We start from the raw sequence: 20,520 nt of genomic DNA on the forward strand, positions 1-20,520 counted from the left end.
ACTAAATACATCAGTAAAAAGAGAAATGCAGATTTAGGGAGTAGTTTGATGCTATGTCAGTTTAGCAGTGTAACAGCGGGTTTATCCCATGGGCTTGGGAGGTCCTCAGCCATTGGTTCTTAGCCAGATTCACGGTCCCAGGCATGTGTTTCTTCCTGTGGAATCGGCCTTACGTCCAATCAGAAAATGGTTGGTTTACCTCCATAACAGTTATGCCACTATTGTATCCACGGACATGTTTTGCAGTGTATGCCAGTCATTGTTGTAATTCATAGGGGTCGCAGCTGGGTGAGACTGATGAACCCCTACCCCCTCCCTCACCCCCATCACTTCATGAGCCTACTGCAGAACCTTCTAATACTATAAAAGCTAGCCAGGAGAGCTGGAGAGATGGCTCAGAGGTTAAGAACACTGGCTGTTCTTCCAAAGGTCCTGGGTTCAATTCCCAGCAACCACATGGTGCCTCATAACATATCTATAGTGAAATCTGGTGCCCTCTTCTGGGGCGTATGCACACATGCAGGCAGAGTATAAATAATACATAAACAAATCTTAAAAAAAGAAAAAAAAGGCACGGGCTGCTCTCCCAGAGGACCAGGGTTCAATTCCCAGCACCCACATGGCAGCTTATAAATGTCTGTAAGTCCAATTCTAGTGGATCTGACACCCTCACACAGCCATAAAATACAAATAAATAAGTTTTTTTTTTTTTAAATACTAGCCAGAAGGAAGTTTCCTAGTCAAGTATCAACATGATCTCTCCATGTCCTGTGACAAAAATGTGTCTTTTGCAATAGGATCATATCCTTAAACTCTGTAGGCAACCAAAAGCAATGACAATAACCTGTATTGTTTTGAGGCTAGGACATCCCTGACCAACAATCATAGGGATGAATCCCATACATGGGGCTTCTTATTTGGCAACTTAAGTGGGAAGGGAAGTTTAAAGTTATGGCAGAGATGAAGGAAGAGGTGTAACTAACACTAGGAATGTTGGATAAAGCCACATGGAAACTTACTTTACAAGCTTCCTAAATATATACAATATATATGTATGCCCCTAATTATAAAACATATATGTGCATATTTAAACACACATATATACACATATACAAAAGTTTAGCTGCAGTTAGCCTACACAGGGAATAATCCACTTCCCAGAAGCCACAGAAATATCATAATCACAATGTGTATGGACATAGTTTGCAAGAGGATTTCTTACATTTGGTCTCCTTCCGTGCTTAGAACAATCCTGTAAGAGAGAGGGGCTGCTGTTCCCAATGTATAGATGAGGACATTTAACACGACAGTGTATGGCTGGGGAGGAGTGGGAAAGCACCAAGTGTATGGGCCTGGGGCGAGTGATGCGGTGGTGGAGGGCTTGCCTAGGATGCTCAAGGTTGTCTGTTTGATACTCAGAAACACACACACACATACACATGCACACACTCACACATGATACATGTGTGGGAAACATCACGGTGACACCCATTTCTTTCTTTGCTAACCAAAACTTAATATAAAAACAAAAATAAAAAGGATGTAGTGTGCACGCCTCTAATCCCAGTACTCAGGAGGCAGAGACAGGAGGATCTGTGTGAGTTCGAGGCCAGCCTGGTCTACAAAGCGAGTCCAGGACAGCCAGGGTACAGAGAGAAACTCTGTCTTGAACATCCCCCCTCAAAACAAACAAACAAACAAAAAAACCAAAAAACAACAAACAAACATTAAGTACACCTGATAAGAAGTAACAGCAAACAACCATATAATAAACAGGGGAAGCAAAGTGACACGTCACGTAATAACTTAAAATTGAATCTAGTTTTATTAAGCCTTCATGTAATGAATATAATAACTGCTAGAGTCCAGATACGAAAGGGCAGATGCGTATGTTATTAAGCTGTGGAATGTTTTTCCCTTTCTTCCTAATGGTCCATATTCTCAGAAATCTTGGCTTTTTCATGTGAGCAGAGATACAAGACAGGGGAAGGGAATTCACACTTCCCGAACATCTGCCTATGGAACTGCGTCCTTTCTGTCACAGGAGTCCTGTTGGGTGCCTGGCAAAGGGGAAGATGGCCTCTGGGCAGGCAGCTGAGTAACAGATAGACTGTGCTCCAAACCCTGGAAGCCCAGAGTACGTACACAGCAGGTGCTGGGCTCTCCACGCTCATAGCTCATTGATAAATCTGTAGGTCCCTAAATTCTACCCCCAGGATCTCTTCCACAGCCTCTCACCCTTACTGGGAGTGATTTGGCTTGGACTGGGACTCAGGATCCCAAGTCAGAGAATACCAAGTTGGAGTCCTGGGTCTCCCAGACACAGCCACACAATATGCCATTTGTCAAGTTTGATCTCAGTGAGCGCAGTTAGCCCATGTGCTAAAAGCGTACACTCGACAGCCCAGAGTTTGAATCTGGGTTCTACTGTGTACAAGTTGTGTGGCCTTGGATAGGTCATCCGGCTGTTGTATCTCAGTTTCTTTGTCCATAAGATGAGGAAAACGGTGTACGCCAAATACTTGGTGAGGCCTCTATCAGTCCGACCAGGACTCTGGATGAGGGTTGATGTGCTACTGTTTGTGGTAACATTAGTCTAGGTTGCATATCCTCCATCTGAAATGTCTGGATTCAGAACAGATATTTTTAAATCCTTGAACGTACATAATGTAATATTGTAATATTGTAAAGATGTAATTGTAATTACAATATTACAATATTGTAATATTGTAAAGATGGGATCCGAGTCCAAACCTGAAATTCACCTATATTTCACACACCTAACCTTAAGGCAGTTTTGTACAGTATCTTTAATAATTCGGTGCACAAGTTTCCATGGTGGAATTTTCCACTTGTGCTGTCATGCCCGTATGGAGAGTACTTCAGATTTCACATTTTGGGGTTAGGGATGCTTAATGGAAATTGTAGGTTCATCCGTAAGGTGGTGATTCCGTCAGTAGATACGTATGGAGCCTTTGTTACCTGACCCCAGTGAGGATGTGTAAACTGCTTTAACAATTCAGTTCACCGAATGCATAGAGCAGCCAGCAGTTACCAAAGCCAGGGTGGAACTCATTATCTTTTCCATACAATTCAGTGCGTCGTCCACAATGCAATATGCAGAATTGTTCTACGGTTGTTGCCTTTTTTCCCCCCTAGAAGCTGTTTGAACTTAGGATGGCAGATGAGATAAAAGTGCCAGGGAGAGACAGCCTAGCAGTTAAAACGCACTGGCTGCTCTTCCAGAGGACCCAGGTTCCGTTTCCAGCCCCTATAGGGCAGCTCAGAACTGTCTGTGACTCCAGAGGATCTAGTGGCATCTGCTTTGCTTCTGTATTGCTAAGCATGTGGATGGTGCACAACACACACCTGCAAGCAAAGCATCCGAACACGTAAAATGAAATCTAAGAGAGAAGTAAATAGACATAAATGATCAGAGAGAAAGATGGAAGCTAGCTGTCTTTGAATTATGAATTTGATGTGAAACTGAGCTACAGCTTCAAGATCGTGACAGGCAGGGCTGTCAGGCTGCCAAATGTGTCAGAGTTCACAGTTTTTCTAATCCCTCCTTGGGAAATTTCCACTGAAATGGATAATTCTGTCCTTTGTGTATTGTTGGTCACCAGTTTTTGAAAGGACCCTGGGATACCAGTTGAGTGTAGCACATCTGGTCTCGGGGAAATTGGAATGAAGGAAATTGAGGTTTGAACACATTCCTCAGTCCTGTTCTCGGTTTCCCTTTGGATCTCACTGTTCCTTAGATCTTAGTGATCTTGACACTGGCAGCACATCCCTAAAACCATGAAGAGTTCACCTACTCCTCCCCCACATTTCTGTTTGCTTTTTGGGTGCTTCTTTTCAGTTCCCTACTTGACAGATCCTCTCATCTGCCTCCATCTCACAAACTCTTTTTTTTTTCTTTTTCTTTTTGTTTTTTTGAGAGGAGGTTTCTCTGTGTAGCCTTGGCTGTCCTGGACTTTGTAGACTAGGCTGGCCTCAAACAAACAGCGATCTGCCTGCCTCTGCCTTCCAGACTGCTAGAGTTACAGGTGTGGACCACCAGGCCTGTCTACAAACTTATTTCTTTAGTCACCACCTTTGTTCCAACTTCTCTCTGGCCAGCACTTGCTGCTCCCTTCCTGCCAGCTAACCGACACATTCTGTGCATTTGCCCCTGAGGGCTATCTAGTGAGATCTAGGTTGTTATATCTAGGTTGTTACCTCAGGCCCTTCAGTCCTCAGAAGCGTACTGCCTTCAGACTTGTGCCCCTTCAGAATAGTCCAACACCCTGGACACTCTCATCGGGGGACAGCTCTGAGAAACGCATCTGTTGATTCTCAAAGTTTCTGTAAGTAGTCAAAATTTACTGAGTCCTGTGGGTGGTCTGGGCTTTTGGAGAGAAAAGCTCTAGCACCCAAGAAACTCTGTTTATTGTCTGCAGCTGAACAGGGATGTGGGGTAATTGCACACAGCCAAGAGACATGGTTATTCACTAAGATAAGCAAGGAGGTAAGGGGTCATTATATTCAGTTGAACTAGGAGGGAGGTTTAGCCAGCCTTGGAAGCAGCATCACCTGAGCAGTCTCTGTACATGAGCAGCCTTGGGACCCTAAACATCCGAGGAGAGGAATGTGCGGTGGACGCTTTCCGCACACGCTGTCGACATTTTTGCTCTTGGACCTGTGGAAGGCATTGCCATCCCTCTGAGCCCTATCCGGGGAAGGCTTCCCCATTCGCGTGGAGCTGAGGCATTCGTACCTGCGAGGGTGGTGTCCATTGAGAACAGGACACATTCGCTCAGGACTTTCCGTACTCCATCCACCAGTTGTGATGGGAATGGATTCCTATCCCTCTGGAGTTGTGAACTCGAAATAAACCCTTCCTTATGCCTTGGTCGTGGTGTTTTATCACAGCATTAGAGAAGTAGCTAATGGTATGCTTATCTACTAAACTATGTTGTGCACTGAAGAAGCAAAACTGAGCAGGGAATAGCAAAGCAAAGGCCAGTGCTTCCAAGAACACATCTAAGTTATAAAGCCACTTTTTTTTCCCCATGGAGTTAGACTGTCATGAGGACGGGGCTGTGGTGGTACGAATCTATAATTCCAGCACTGGGGAAGCGGAGGCAGGTGGATCTCTGTGAGGCTAACCTGCTCTACAGAGTGATTCCAGGACAGCCAAGATTACACAGAGAAACCCTGTCTGGAAAAACCAAACCAAAACAAAACAAAACTATTGTGAGGTGTAGGAGATGACCTTGCTGAAAGGGTTTTTCATCAAAAAAGAATTTCAGATACAGGGGTAGGAGGTGGTATTTTTAAAGGTCCCAGATAATACTGGGACCTAGGGTGCCATTAGGCGACCATTTTGATTGGTTATCTACCCTTGAAGCTGTCCGGCCTGCTGCACACGATGCTGCTTGGGCTGTTGGAACCCTGGCTGGGGCCAGTGAGACAGTGAAGAAAGGACTTGTGCATAGAGCTGGGATCAGGTGTGGTTCTCTAACCCCTGCAATGGGGTTATTAAGTTCATTAAGTATGGCGGGGTGGGGGATGGGGCATGGTCTGTCTTCACAGGAGGTCTCTGTGGGAGAACATTCTCAAGCTGTAACATCCCAGAGGAGGAAGCTGCCAGTTGATAGTCTTTGCAAACACGCTGACATACAGTTGCCCAGACTACCAAGGGAAGCTTTACCATTCCTTTTGAGCCTGGCCCATACGGGAAATGGCTTTGCCAGTTGGTCAGTTGGTCTCGGAGTCCTCCACAGGCCAACGCTCATGTCAAAATGTATGCGCACTCATGACTTCACTAATTCAGGGATTCCTCTGCCTGCTACACTGGTCTCCTGTCTGTCCCCCTTCTCCCTCCAAGCAGCACTGGGAATAAATGGAGCACACACTACATCTGCTTTACACATGGGTCCAGGAGTGGAACTGAGGTCAAAGTCAGGTCAGGCTCTTACCTGCTGAGCCATTACCCTAGCCATACAAGCTATCCTTCAATGCTATTCTCCATGACAGAGCCATTCAGAGACCTTTCTTGCCTTCTGGCCCACACAGTGTGCTATTCTTTCTTAAGCTGCTTCTGGACAAAGCCATGAGTGGCAGAAAGTGGCTTCCAAACATGCTTGTCTTCAGTGTCTTGGTTCTAGGAAAGAGTAGGGTGGGGTTTGCAAGAGCAAAGCCTGCATCCCTGAACCTTGAGCTTCCGAAATCTCCATCCCATGTGGTCTTTCTCTTCCACCAGATTGAAAAATCAAAATTTAGCTGTGAGGATACAGGAGGAGACAACATGGCTCTTTCCCAAAGGAGCTGGAGGCTCAGGTCGAATTAATGGTTTTAGCTTTGTGGGAAGGGCTTCTTCCTGTTTGACCTCTGTAGCCATCTCCGTTCTGCACCCCAGTTTGCATAACTCCTCCCTCATTGAGCTGTATGGCATCCAAGTCTGCGTTCCATCTCTAACTTGGGGTTCTGTAGAAGGAAGAGCCCTGCCTCAAACCCCAGCACTTCTCTGGTTTCCCATATAGAACCTGCCTTCCCCAGACCCCACAATGCCAGGAAAAAGCTAACAACTCTCTCTTTGGCTTTTCTTCTCCCAAACAGTTGGTGCCTGAGCCAGCTGCCCTATACTCCACTTAACAGCCTTTTTTTTGGGGGGGGTATTTTATTTTATTATCTTACTACTTTTTGGACTTCCCTCGGCAGTCCCTCAATCTCAACCAAGCTTCCCATTACAACTTCCCTGTAAAACAGCCTCCTCTTTGTGCTGGAAGCAGGACTAATGGTTGCATTTCAAGCCAAAGGGAGCATTCCGTTCCAAATCTAGTGCATAAATTTGCAAATTATGAGCCAGAGAGACAAAATGACCAGTTGATTGGCCTGTCCTTTAAAATGATTCTCCACCGTCTTAGCACTTTCTGACTACCTTATAAACATTCCTATTCATAAAATCATCCCCCCTTTTAAAATTAATGCCATACAACATAGCAAGACCTCCAACTCACATGTACTGGGGAAAAAAAGGGGATAGATATGATTTCATTTATAATAATTGTCATCTTTTTAGGTTTCCTCATCATTTGTGACTAAAACTCCATGTCCACAAGGGGAAGAATTTGTACTTGGCTTGCTGTACGTCCATCTTCTGGGTTCACTGAGGACCCATCCCATGAATATTAATCACTCTGTCCCCACACCTCACTGGTTTGGGAAAATGTGAAGAAGGGTCATGTGGGCTTTCTGTGGGCTTTAGACTCCAGGCTGGTTTGGCTCTTTTGCCAGCCTTGCCAACGACTTGAGTTTTCCTTTTCCTTTTGTGCTGATCAGTTAGTTTCTATTCAATAATTAGTAATACCTTTCACTAATGACTCTCCATCTGGGAGTGGATGGGGCCAGTGGTACTCAGGGTGACTGTTTCTTCCCCATTTGTCCAGGACTTAACAGGTTTTTGGCAGCGACCACCACAGGCTCTGGAAACTCCCTCAGTCCAGGACAAACAGGGCTACCTGGTGACCCTGAGACTCCTTGGCCTCATTTCCGCTCACTCTTCTCTTTCCAAGGCATATCAGAAATCAAGAATTAGGCTGAAGATATAGCTCAGTTGCTAACATGCAACTGGATTTGATCTCCAGTACTGTATCAGCTAGTATGGCAGACACCTGTAATCTCAGCTCTCAGCAGGTAGAGACTGGAGGATCGGAAATTCAAGGTCATCCTCTACTACACAGTTTCAGGCCAGAATCAGCACTTTATATATCTCTGTTCTCATCACTTATGCCTCTTTCGATAACTGCTTAGCATCCCGCTGGCTGTTCAGAAAGGCTTTCTCCGGCAGCTCAGCAACTTGCATCAGTAGATAAGCAAGCCTCCAGATTCTTGCAGGACAAACTCTGACAGAATGAGCAAATGGTACTAGTACACAGTTTCACTGTCTTAGGCAAAGCAAGGTTACTAACTAGTTAAGTTCATTTTAAACATCAGTGGTTTCAAGTGTATCAACTTTAAAACTGGAGTGGTTTTTTTAAATTTATTTATTTAAAAAAAAAAAGGAATGTAACAACAACAAAGAGATTAAAATATCTCTGTTCCTAATACCAGCACCTTGAAACTAAAGCCAGTTCCCACCAGAGGGAGAATCAAGATACAGAACTGTGGTACTAGTGCAGGACAGATCTTGCAGGCAGGTTTGTGTCAGCTGTAATTTCCAAGGGAGCAAAAGAAACACCTGAATTTGGTGATTTGCCCAAAAGCTTTGTCCTAATGAACTATCTAAACTCAAGCAAATGACAGACTCCATTGAGAAAAAGTAGATTGGATAAACTAAAAAACAAAACAAACAAAAAACAAAGTAAAAAGTATCATAAGGTTATTGAAATTAGAAACTGGAGCAAACGGTTGCCTTGTTTTGTGTCCATTTATTTGAAAATGTCCAGACAACAGGATCTTGGAGATACAGGCGTCTGGCAGCAGTGATGACGTAAAATGTCTCCCATCTCCTAGTCTGGTTGGTGCTTGGTGGAGACTACATGCTTAACTTGTGGGAGGCAGAGATTCAGTTCCCAGCACTAGTACTGTAAGACAGACAAACCCAATTAACCAAAATCCCTGTGGGACCGAGAGCCAGTCGGTAGGAGTTGGTGTAAGAATAGACCCCAAGAACATGCAGAGTTAGGCCTGCAGTGGGAAAAACCTTGTCTCATGAATTTGCAACTTTTTTTTTTACTCCCAAAGGAGACATTGTTTCGAAAGACGAATAGTTACTTATGCCGTTCTTTGAAATGGAACCAAGTAGCCACATATAAAATGTAGGGTTGAGGTTTCCTGTTCTCTTCTGGGCCTGCTTTTTGCTTAGGTGGAGTTCCAGCTGTCAGAGGGAGCAAACACTGCTACCTCCAGGGCTACCTAAGGAAGCAGAAAAGTGGGCCCTGGAACAATAAGCGAGGCAGGTGCGGTTACAGAGGGAGAAGACACAGGTGGCTTTTTAGATAGATGCCATTACTGATCTCCGAGACTTTTTTCCTTTTTGAATTGGAAGACTTAGCTGAGCACAGAGGAAGATACCACTTGTAATTCCAGCACTTGGTAGGAGGAGGGGCCAGATGGCAAGAGGATCAGAAGTTCAAGGTCAGCCTCAACAACATAGTGAGCTGGAGTCCAGCCTCTCAAATAAATTTATTAATTTAATAACACTCCCCCAGTTAAATTTAATAATAGAGAAACCAAGACACATTGAAGGCAGCAAATGTTCTCAGAGTGCATTGTGCCACCACACTGTAATAGGCCTATAAAAGGTTAATTGTGTTTTGTTGTTGTTGTTTTGTTTTTTTAATAATGCATATGTGTGTGTGTGTTGCTTGCATATATGCCTCTGTACCATATACATGTCTGGTATCTGCAGAGGCCAGAAGAGGGTGTTGGAGCCCAGGGTTCTGGAGTTACAAGTAGCTGTGGGTTGCCATGTGGGCACTGGGAATAAAACCTGGGTCCTCTGGGAGAGCATCAAGTTCTCATAACCACTGAGCCCCCACTCCATCCCCATCCAACTTTGCGTTTAGTATCACCATTTTATAGAAGAAGAAAGAAGGAAACTGAGACATGCGTGAGCATCAGCCATAACGGCAGCATCAGACTGCCCTGACATGTCTAGGGCTCGCCAAGCAAATGTATCCACCCCCGGTCCTTCTGTCGCCGTCTTAGAAACTAGGAACCAGTGGCACCACAGTATGGGTGTGCAAGTCTTTTGTGCACCCTAGTGCCACGTTTAATGCCCACAACAAGTAGCTTCTGCTATCTGCATCCTGCAAATGAGGAACTTGAGGTTAAAAGTGTCGGTTACCTGTCAAAACTTTAAGTCCAGCATTGTGACTTCTCAAACGGATAGTGTAGGTAAATGGGCTCCCTATGCTTATATGAAGATGGTCGAGGTTTCCAACACTTCATGCTTTGTCCTGGAGAAAGATGCAGATGTTACAGTGGATTTCAACAACACTTAAGATGCAGCTTGGGGGAGTAAATTTAAAAAAAGAAAATCTAGGGCAGTGATCAATCAGCCCAAGATAGCCTGCGGTCTTCCTGTGGCCTGTTGGTATTGTCCACTGTTTTCTCCTCCACTTCTGATTCCTATTGACTTATTTGTTTATTTATTTATTGGTTTTATTTTTTTTTTCCAAGTCAACATTTCCCTATGTAGCCCTGGCTGTCCTGGAACTCACTGTGTAGACCAGGCTGGCCTTAAACTCACAGAGAACTGTGTGTCTTTTCCTATCAGTGCTGGGACTAAAGGTGTGCACCACCATCTCTGGCTTCAGTTTTTTTGTTTGTTTTTTTCTTTCTTTAAGAAATTTTTAAAAAAGTTTTTATGTGTCTGAGTGTTTGGCCTGCGTGTATGTCTGTGTACCACACATATGCTTGATGCTTGTGGAGGCCAGAAGAGGGCATTAGATCTCCCAGGGTTCCAGATGGTTGTGAGGTGTGACGTGAATAGACTCCGGATATTTAGTCCGTGTGCCCTTAATCACTGAGTCATCTCTCCAGCCCTGGTTTGATTTTCAGTGAGTTGAGAACAGCATCAAAAGATCAGATCTGTCTCATGACAGGAGGAGTTATGTTACTCACGGATTTCAGTGTCCACACACTGGAGCTTTGCTGCAAAACAGTCACAGGGCAATTTAGTCGCGTTTGTGGTAGGACAGCGGTATGGAATGGCAGCAAGAGAGTGAGTGAATGAGCTAACCGCAAGCTTAGAATATTTACTATTGGACGTATTTCAGAACTGTGGGGGCTTTGTTGTTGTTTAAAAATCAGGCTTAACTCACTTGATTTTTCTTATGTAAAACTCTATAAGGGTTCTGGGGAAATAGCTCAGTTGGTAGAGTGCTTGCCCAGGCAGGGTTGGCTCATGCCTGTAATCCTAGCCCTTAGAAGATACAGACAAATGGATCCGAAATAGAAGCTCATCCTTGGTAACAGGGAATTCAAGGCCAGTCTGGGATACAGAAGACTCCGTCTTGAAAACAAAGAGCAACAAAATGTATGTGGGTACTAAGTCCTGTGGAATATGAAATGGTCTATGAATAGAGATTTCAGAAAATGGTCTATGACAGATTTGATGAACAGGGTAACAGTCTTTCCAGAGGTCAGTGGTCAGGTTGGAGGCTCTATGTCTTGGAGATAGCATCAAAAGTGGCCTTGGTGAAGTCTGCCAGGTGTCAGTCACCGTCTGCTGACGTGGAACAGTCCTTAAAACCAGCCATCGGCATCAGTTTCTTGGACACAGAATGGGTGGAGGGGAATCAGCCCAGGCTTCTGTCACCTGTCATAGGATTGTGTGGGGCTTAGGACTTTGTCATCTTAGCAGCCTGCCTACACAGGATTAGTTGATCTTGGCCACAGTAGAGTGTTTAACATTCAGGCCATCTTGACCGTTTTATTCTCTGATGGTGACAAAATCTTGAACCTAGTCTGCTGGCCAAAATGAGTTTGCTTCTACTCTAACCTCATCTACAAAGCCTTACGCTTGAGGGATGCCCATAGGAAAAAAGCCAATAATTTTAGACTCCTTGATGGGCAGCGGGAAAAGACTGCTCTTCTCCAGGGACTTTAAAAAAAATTATTTATTCATTTCTTTATTTATTTTTATGTGCATTGGTATTTTGCCTGCGAGCATGTCTGTATGAAGGTGTCAGATCACCAAGTTACAGATGGGTGAGAGCTGCCATGAGGGTGCTGGGATTTGAACCCGGGTCCTCTAAAAGAGGACTCAGTGCTCTTAACTGCTAAGCCATCTCTCCAGCCCCAGGGACTTGTTCTTTATATCCTTGACTAAGCATCCAACTTGGTGATGGAAATCCAATCCTTGTCTTCATCTTTGCCTTCAGGATGCTGTAGCCTGGCCCCAGGCTTCTTCTACCACAGTCCTGGGAAGCCACCATGGTCCCCAGAGGCCACTGCTGAAGCCTGTGACCTTTCAAGAGTAGGTCCCTGGAGCATCTGCCAGTTGTTGTTTTCTCAGGAAAAAACAGAGCGGTTTTCAAACAGGACACAGAAAATATGTGTGTTAGTTTGTATTTCTATTTTAGCCTTTCTACTCTGATTATTTTCAGAGGAACATCTGCCATTGATCTAGACTCAGTGACATTGAGCTTCACGGTTTGCGAGTCCTTTCACAGCGAGTAATTTACCTGTAAAGACTTGAGGTGTTGGTCTTAGAAAATAACAAGATGGCCACTGTAAGGAGACAAGGTAGTGGCACCTGATTATAATCTCGGGCCTCAGGAGGCTGAGACGGGGATTGCTGAGAATTTGAAGACAGCCTGGTTACATAAATGAATTCAAACCCAGTGTTGGCTTACACAAGCAGAGCTTAAGTAAAAAGATGGATTCTGGGCTGTATTGTGAATCCAAATGATCTCAAATGAGTTTGAACTTGAACCTGCTTCATTCTTGGGCTATTGCCTGTGGCTTCCAGTAGGATGACTCTGTCTGCCAGTCTCACATCCTGGCTTGGCTTTGAGAAAGTTTGTTACAGTGGTATATTAGAGTTAAGAAGGCCGGCTTCCAAAGAGACTAATACTGCCTGGGTTTTGATGCGGAAATAGAAAGTGGTAAAAATGTCCTCTCAAGGATCAGCTACAGGTGTGTGGGGGAGGGGTGCGTATATGAATTTTTATTTTGAGGAACATTGGAAGAGCCTGCAGCATTGGTTACCCAGTTCAGTGCAGTGTTGGTTACTGGCACGGCAAGTGGCAAGTGAGCTACTTGCTTTGGGAGAGCGGGGGTGGGGGGTGGGGGGGGTGGTACAGGTCTCCTTCCCTCTGCTCTGTCCTGGTAGCCACACCCACTAGCACCGTGCCCTTCTCACAGGGAGCACAGGGCCTACCCACAGTTTGTGATTACTGTTTTGGTTGCGAGGGGGGGGGGGAGTTTCCTGCTTACTTTTTGACATCCTTCTAACTGAAGAGTTAGAAGTTGCTGGATAGACACAACTGAAGCCGTCCACACGAGAACAGCATGGAGTGGTCTCGAACAAGGGCGTGCAGGGTTCAACCTGTGGCTGGGTAGAGTCCGTCTGGGAAGCATGCTTGTGTTGTATGGCACGGTAGGGCAGCCATGATTGAAACCAATGAATTCTGCCTTTCCAAGTCACCAGCACAAGGAGAGGGCTCCTAATGGAGAATCAGTGGTGATTGAGCAATGAAAATGTGAAATACACTGATGTGCTATGGGAGTGTACTGAGTGACAATACTATGCTATTCGTATGCCAATATTATGTCACTTAATAAATAAATAAACAAACATCATCTCGGTTCTATAGCCAAAATCATACCCAGAGTCCCAATCCTGTTCTTTATTAAGTGGAAGTAAAAATCAAGGTTAATGAGAAGTCCCTTTGCTCCTACCCCAGCCTCCTCTCATTGCTCGGTTCTTTGCTGGTGTGTGGGCCCAACTATGTGTGCTGTTAGCCTTCTTCTGTCTCTTTGTGACCATAAAGGTTACCCCGAGCCGCCGAGAGGAAGGATTTCTTGAGGACAGTTTTCAGCAGTTATATCCAACCGGAGTGAGCAGAGCAGAAACAATGTCCGTGTCAGAAGGTGCTAGCTCAGCCCTTGCAATCATTTGCTGGAAGGAAAAAAAAAACAAAAAAAAACGCCTGCTTGGTTACCACAGAGACCGGGCAACACAAACCCACTGCTGAGGCTAGCCAATAAAAAGACATCACAGATTCCTCTCAGTCCATTCATCGGAGCTAGGGCAGACGTGCCAGGGCAAATTGTAGAAGTGGTTGCTGAAGTATGCCATTGGTTTGGGGAGGCCTCTACACCATGGCTTTAAACCATAAATCATGTGGCAACTCCTCAGCCTCCCACTCTACCTCCATCCCTCCTGTTCAGTCAGCTTGATGTGAATTTGTGAGTTCGCTTTATTTTGACATCCACCACAAGTACTCCCTTTGTGAGATCAGGTTGAGTCAAAGGGAAGGAGCAAAACTGAAATCTCTAACTTCCCCTTAGCCACAGCCCAACCAAGGATATATTTTGCATAAAGGAATGAAGCTATGAGAACGGTTTATTCAAGTATTCTCTTTATATAGCTAGCTCTCTCTTTCTCCCTCTCTCTGTCTCTCTCTCTCTCTCTCTTTGTTATTTTTCTCCTGGGCCAAACTGGGGAGGTCAATGATAAAGGAAGAAAAAGGTTTTGTTTCGTTGTTGGGGGGTGGTGGTGCATGTGTGTGCGTGTGTTTGCTTGCTTGTGACAAGCTTTCTCTGTGTAACCCCAACTGTCCTGGAACTTTCTGTGTAAACCAGGTTGGCCTAAAACTCACAGGGATCTGCCTGCCTCTGCAGTGCTGGGATTAAAGGTGTCTGACACCATGTCCTGCTTGATTGGTTTTCTAAGACAGGGTCTTATTTGTAGTCCAGACTAGCCAAGAGTTTGGAATTTGCAATTTTCCTATCTCAGCCTTGCAGGGGCTGAAGGCCACAGGCATGTACTACCACCCTGTGTTAAGAGTAAGGTGTGAGTTTGGGGGATTAATTAGCTCACCTAGAAGCCTTAGCATAAACTGGGTGTGGTGGTGCAGGCCTTTAGTCCCAGCACTCAGGGAAGCAGAAGCAGGTGGTGAGTTCGAGGCCAGCCCGGTCTACACATCGACTTCCAGGGCAGCTAACGCTAGCTACACAGAAAAATTCTATCTGGAAACAAACGAACAAATGAACAGAAGTCAAAATATCAGTTCATTAACAGGGTTAGAAATACAGGCCATTTTTCAGAAGAGTAACACAGGCAACACTTGTGAATCCACCCTCAGCAAAGCCAGCTTCCTTGTAAGGCGAGAGCAGAAGGGATCTCTTTTAATCTCATGGACAACCTTGTGAAACAAAAGCTGCAGCTAGGCATTTTTACTTGCCGTTTCATAGAGGGAGGGCCCGGTGACTGAAGAGGCAGGGGACTTCTCCCTGGTCCCTGTGATAACGTAGGAGTTTAGAGAGGAGGCTGGCCTCCCCATCTGGAGGTGAGCACGGTGGATGGTTGAGTGGCTGTGGGAAGACCGTTTCTATCCTCCTAGGTCTCCTCACCTGTAAATCAAAGAAATTGTGTTTGGCCATGTCAGAGGTCCCTGTCTGGCAGCTTTCCAAGTGTATGAGACCATTCCAAATCGGTCATGATGGCTCCATGGTGGCTGCTACTCCGTCAGAACATTGAATGGTTGAAGTGGGCAGAGGGGGCAGGGAGAGAGGGGGCAGGGTGGCTGCTGCCTCTGGCACCCAGCACGACTCCCAAACTCTCTCTGCTGTTCAACCTGGAAATAGCCGTAGGACCTGCCTTGATTTCCCCCAAAGCATTCCACTTTCTCTGTAAGCTGGTGCACAGGTAAGCTAAGAGAATCCCGAGCCTGGTAACCAGACCTGCTCTTCCTGGTTTCCCTGAGTCACAGTGACAGATACTTCCAGGAATTTTACAACGGCCCAGAAACATTTGTTCTTTCTTCAGAGTCCAGGAAGTGAGAGAGTACAGTGGGTGGTGGAGGATGGGAAAGAGACGAGAGAATCCCAGGAGTCTTACAGAATGACCACCAACGTGATGGCACCCGGCTGTAGAGAGACGCTTAGTAGCTAGGTACTCGAATATTGCAAATAATACTGTGTTGGTAGTTCTAGACATCTGAAGCTCTGTGTGAAACAGAAACCAGTGGCTATCGCATTTCGACATAGCACGCAGGCAGAGGTGTGTTTGCTCACTTACAAGCCCTCAGCTCGGACCCTCTGTGTGTGAAGTCGGCTTTACCGGGTGTCCCACGGCTTGATTCTTATTTCCTCTTCTCATAAATCTGAGTAAGCAGAACACATCGGAATGATTTAATCCAGCACACCTCACCACAAAGTTTGTTTGTGTTCTCTCTCTCTCTGCTGATTATCTATTGAGGCGTGTTGCAATGTCCTTTTTCCGTGCCTCTGTCTCTGCCCAGGGCCGGAGATAAGACTGAAATGAAATAAATAAATGAACAAACAAACAAGCAGCGATTAGAAAGAAGAGAAACAGAGAAACAGCGAGTTGCGGTCGCCCTACACACTCCCCAAACAGAGTCCACTCTTCTGGAACGCGACCGAAGGGAGCCGCTCAGATGGAAGGAGGGGAGGTGGGTGGGGTTGATGCTTTGGGAATGTCGGTTCCAGAACGCCGCTGGCTGGCTCCGAGGCACCTCTTTGCTTTTCGTGTGCAAACGAAGAGATTTCCCTGGCTGGGCGGGGCTGAAATCCTGCCAGCGGGGACTCGGCTCCGAGGGGGTTCAGGATTCGGATGCCAGCGTGCGGCGGGGAAGCCGAGCATCTCCACCCGGTCCGGGAGGATGGAGCAGAATCGGAAGCACGGGAGACCCGCGGCTTGAGAGCTGGGCAGCGCGAGCCCGCACCTCTGCGGGAGAAGCCGGCGAATCTGGAGGAGGCTCTCGCGCCTGGGCTCTCAGAACCGTGATCACTTCTCAGTCTCCGGTGAGAATTCTTCTCGCCCGGAACTGAAAATAATGAACCTACGGCTGAGTTGCGTCTTCTTCTTGACTGCGCTCAGCGTGGTGATTTTTGTGGTCTTCTATCAAAGCCAGCTGAGCCCTGCCAACCTCTACCAGCGGCTCAACAGCTCCGGCGAAAGGACTTCTGTCATCGCCTGCGATTACGGCTCGCAAAATCAGACGTTCTCCGTGTCGGGGAGAACATCGCCACATCCTTTGGGAGGTATCTCTTGCCAGCGGTACCAGACCCAGAGCCACTATATCACCAGCCCCCTGTCCGAAGAGGAGGCTGCCTTCCCCCTGGCCTACGCCATGGTGATCCACAAAGACTTCAGCACGTTTGAAAGGCTCTTCAGGGCCATCTACACGCCCCAGAATGTCTACTGCGTGCACGTGGACGAAAAGGCCAGCAGGGAGTTTAAAGGGGCGGTGCGGCAGTTACTCCAGTGTTTCCCCAACGCTTTCCTGGCTTCCGAGACCGAAAGGGTGGTCTACGGTGGCTTCTCCCGGCTCCAGGCTGACCTGAACTGCATGAAAGATCTGGTGGCCTCCGAGGTCCCCTGGAAATACGTTCTCAACACCTGCGGCCAGGACTTCCCCCTGAAAACCAACAAGGAAATCGTTAGCTACCTGAAGAGATTTAAGGGGAAAAACATCACCCCAGGCGTTCTGCCGCCTCAGCACGCCGTTGATCGGACTAAGTACGTCCATCAAGAACGTACAGGCAAAGGTGGATTTTTTATGAAAAAAACAAATACTTTGAAAGCTCCCCCTCCACACCAGCTGACCATCTACTTTGGCACGGCCTATGTGGCCCTCACCAGAGACTTCGTCAACTTAATCATGAGCGACAAGAGGGCCATTGATCTCTTAGAGTGGTCTAAAGATACCTATAGCCCTGACGAACACTTTTGGGTGACTCTCAATAGGATCCCAGGTCAGTGCCAAATAGTCATTGACAACTCTTCCCTAAGTTGCGTGTTTGCCCTTTATTTTTAGATTGCAAATCAGGCAAGTGCCTTTATCTGCCCATCCCTCTCGGTGGCCCTATTGCAGTGGATCCCAGAGCGGATCACTCAGGGTGAAATCTCACTGAGTGGATCTCATGGGAGGCTGTGGGTGGGCCCGTTTCTAGCACCTTGGGAATCTCATTGGAAGTTCACAGATGCATCCCTGACATTTTGTCGCCTTGAGGAGCGAGGAGCGGGTGACTGGCACACAGGCTGTGCTCTCAGCTGGAGGCGGCCCAGTAGAATCCTCAACTTTTAGTAGATGTTGTTTTCTTATTAGCAGTTCCTGTTTACAGCCTTGTGCTTTCACCGAGGGGAAAGTCTTCTTGATGGTTGGTGTTGACTTGGAAATGAAGCCAAAGGATGGCAGCCGGCTGTAAACAGACTAACACACTTCCCCTTTGATTCAAACCTGGGCTGCTTTCCCGTAAGTTATGTAGGCCTCAGTGGGAATGTCCCCATAGCACCAGGTGGCTTGTGGGTGTTGGTTCTAGGTAAGGATGGCCCTATGTCTGCCATTCTTGGAATAGTTCCTGGCTCTTTCTGAGTGGCAGCCTTTATCCCTGGCACACTTTTGAGTGCTGTTGGAAGCTACCTTCATATCTGAAAGTGGACTCAGGGCACTTAGACATCTTTAGCTCCCTGATAACTCAGCTTTCCAAAAAACTGAACTAGGTGAATAGTCACAAATTCCAACAAGCTTGGTGGCTGGGGACAGACATGGTCTGTCTAATGAGAGTTTACTCTCAGAGATGCCAAAATTTCAGGGCACAAAGGTTCACAGGAGGAGGAATGAGTGACATTCATTATGGTTCCTTAGTGACTCTGTTTTGCCCACTTAAAAAAAAAATTTTTATTTTGTTATTGTGTGTATGCTTATGACCTATGTGGGTGGGCCCACTTGTGGAGGTCAGAGGACAGCCTTATGGAGTTCTTTTGACCTACTCGGATCCTTAGGGTTTGGGTCATCAGGCAGCAAGCACCTACACTTGATGAGCCGTCTTGCCAGTCTGACCAATTTCTCTTTGAAAGACATGTAAACATTCTGCCTGTGGCATCTGGTATTGTTTTTGTTGGCACGGCTTGTACCAGGTGTGAGGTTTATCTTTGTTATCTCCGTGTGCCGGTGACTGGAGCTTTAGCTTGAAGTAGTGCTTGCTCTTGAGTCACGCAGTCGGTCCCAGGGCAAGCTGGGATCTGGCCTTAGATCCAAGTAGCCTGAAGCTTCAGTTATTCCTGTTGCACCGGGAGAAGGAAGAATAATCCTTTCTTCTTTCCTGCCAAAAGGACCTACCGGAAAGGACAAAGGATTAGGGAAAGTGAAGATTGTGGAAGTAAGCTGTCTGACCTGGAAATAGTTAGCAAGGGGTGTGTGTGTGTGTGTGTGTGTGTGTGTGTGTGTGTGTGTGTGTTGGAAAGCAGCAAGCACATGAGGCTGTGTTTGTGTGTGTGTTGGAAGACAGCAAATATGCGAAGCTTGCCGGGGGTCCCTGTTAACCAGAGGGTGATAAAGCATCCTTTCTGGAACTAAGTATCGACACCCCCTGTAGGCTGCTGTGCCCCTTTCCCTGTGTCCCTGCTCAAAGCAGGGCTTTAGCCTGGCTCCTCTTCTCATCGCCAGCCAGTGGGCATGGGGATGGCCCATCAGTGAATGTTCCCAGGGACTGGCAGTGGGTCCAGCACCCACTCAAGACACTGTACATGATCACTGTGACAGTAAGAGAAATAAGCTTCTCCCCTTGCCGTGCCTTCTCCCTCGCCGCTCCCCCATCACTGTGGCGTGTGCTCCTGACTCCACGCTTCGCTGCATCCTTTTACTAGACTTTCAGGATCAAGAAGCAAGAACAGAGCTGACCGGACCCTTACCTGATTCTTAGCCTCTGTCTCTCTCCCTCCCGAGTGTCCACCCCTTATCGCTACCCCAGTCCCCACGGTGGATTCTGATAAAAATGTAATCAAACCGATATGATCCTGAGATATTGGGATCCAGGAAGTGGGTCTGTGAGGAATTTCACAGGCGACTGACACTCGGATTTAAGCTGTCATCGAAAAACACCAAGCTAACAGCGTCACTGCTGTACACAGCGAACAATACTTACGGTGACACATTTTTTTTCTATGCTCTGCATTAGTAGGTTGCTTCAGTAGTAAATATGGGACTCTCTTTCTTCCTTCTTTCCTTCCTTTCCTCCTTCCTATTTGTATTTAGAGATGGCTTTATGTAGTGCAAACCTCGGCAGTTAGGTCGGCTGAGGATAACCTTGGACTTTTGATTCTCCTTCCTTCACATCAGAGGCTGGGACTGCAAGCTTCAGATACTGTGCCTGATTAGGAGGTGCTGGGGATTGAGCCCAGAGCTTGGTGCATGTTTTAGGCAGGCACTCTGACCAACTGGGCTGTACCCCGAACCCCAGGAGGTCTTTGTAAAGAAGAAAGAAAATGAAGTGTATTGAGGATGTCACTCTAATACAGAACGGGAAAGAAGGCTTTGCAAGTAGTGAGCTATCTTCCTTTATCTTTTGTGATGTGTTCAAGCACACTTGCCACAGCGTGTCTGTAAAATGTGTGGTTTTTCTATGCTAGCCCTTGCTCTGAATAATGAATGACACAGAGATGTGTTTATTTGTAGCTTTAGGCCTTAAGCTAGGCTATGGGTCCCAGCTAGCTTACCCATTTAACTTAATCTGTATTTATGTTCTGCCACTGGTTCTTTACCTCTCTTCGGCTTCATCCGCTCTTCTCAGGCAAATCCTCGGTGGAATCCCCACCTGAGACCCTCTCAGGGCCTAGAAGAAGTCCCGCCTTCCTCCCCCCCTTCAGTTACTGGCTGTTCATGTCTTTATTTAACCAATCAGAAGGTGATGGGAGTACAATGTTTACGAAATACTGAGACCTGAGACGCTTTCTAACAGTGACAAGGCGGAAGCCCACTGTAATGGGATCTGGATCAGCACAGGAATCAGCAATTGAATGCACGGTGCACAGAAATGTCACTCCATAAACAT

At 46.5% G+C, this 20,520-nt stretch overlaps 1 protein-coding gene across 3 annotated transcripts in view; it reads left to right on the forward strand.

Annotated features, from left to right (window-relative positions):
• Positions 1-20,520, forward strand: part of Gcnt2 (glucosaminyl (N-acetyl) transferase 2 (I blood group)) — a 94,273-nt gene that overhangs the window by 42,640 nt on the left and 31,113 nt on the right. Inside the window, exon 1 of one of the 3 annotated variants that reach the window (XM_055595150.1) lies at positions 16,426-17,442. The exons of the other annotated variants lie outside the window; for them this stretch is intronic. Within the exon in view, the coding sequence (XP_055451125.1) occupies positions 16,521-17,442 (922 nt within the window). The 5' untranslated portion in view covers positions 16,426-16,520. Of the gene's footprint in view, positions 1-16,425; positions 17,443-20,520 lie in introns of those variants that run through there. 3 annotated transcript variants of the gene reach the window in all.

Source organism: Psammomys obesus, unplaced genomic scaffold (genome assembly GCF_907164565.1).
Source record: "Psammomys obesus unplaced genomic scaffold, mPsaObe1.curated_primary_1811, whole genome shotgun sequence".
Taxonomy (NCBI): Eukaryota; Metazoa; Chordata; class Mammalia; order Rodentia; family Muridae; genus Psammomys; species Psammomys obesus.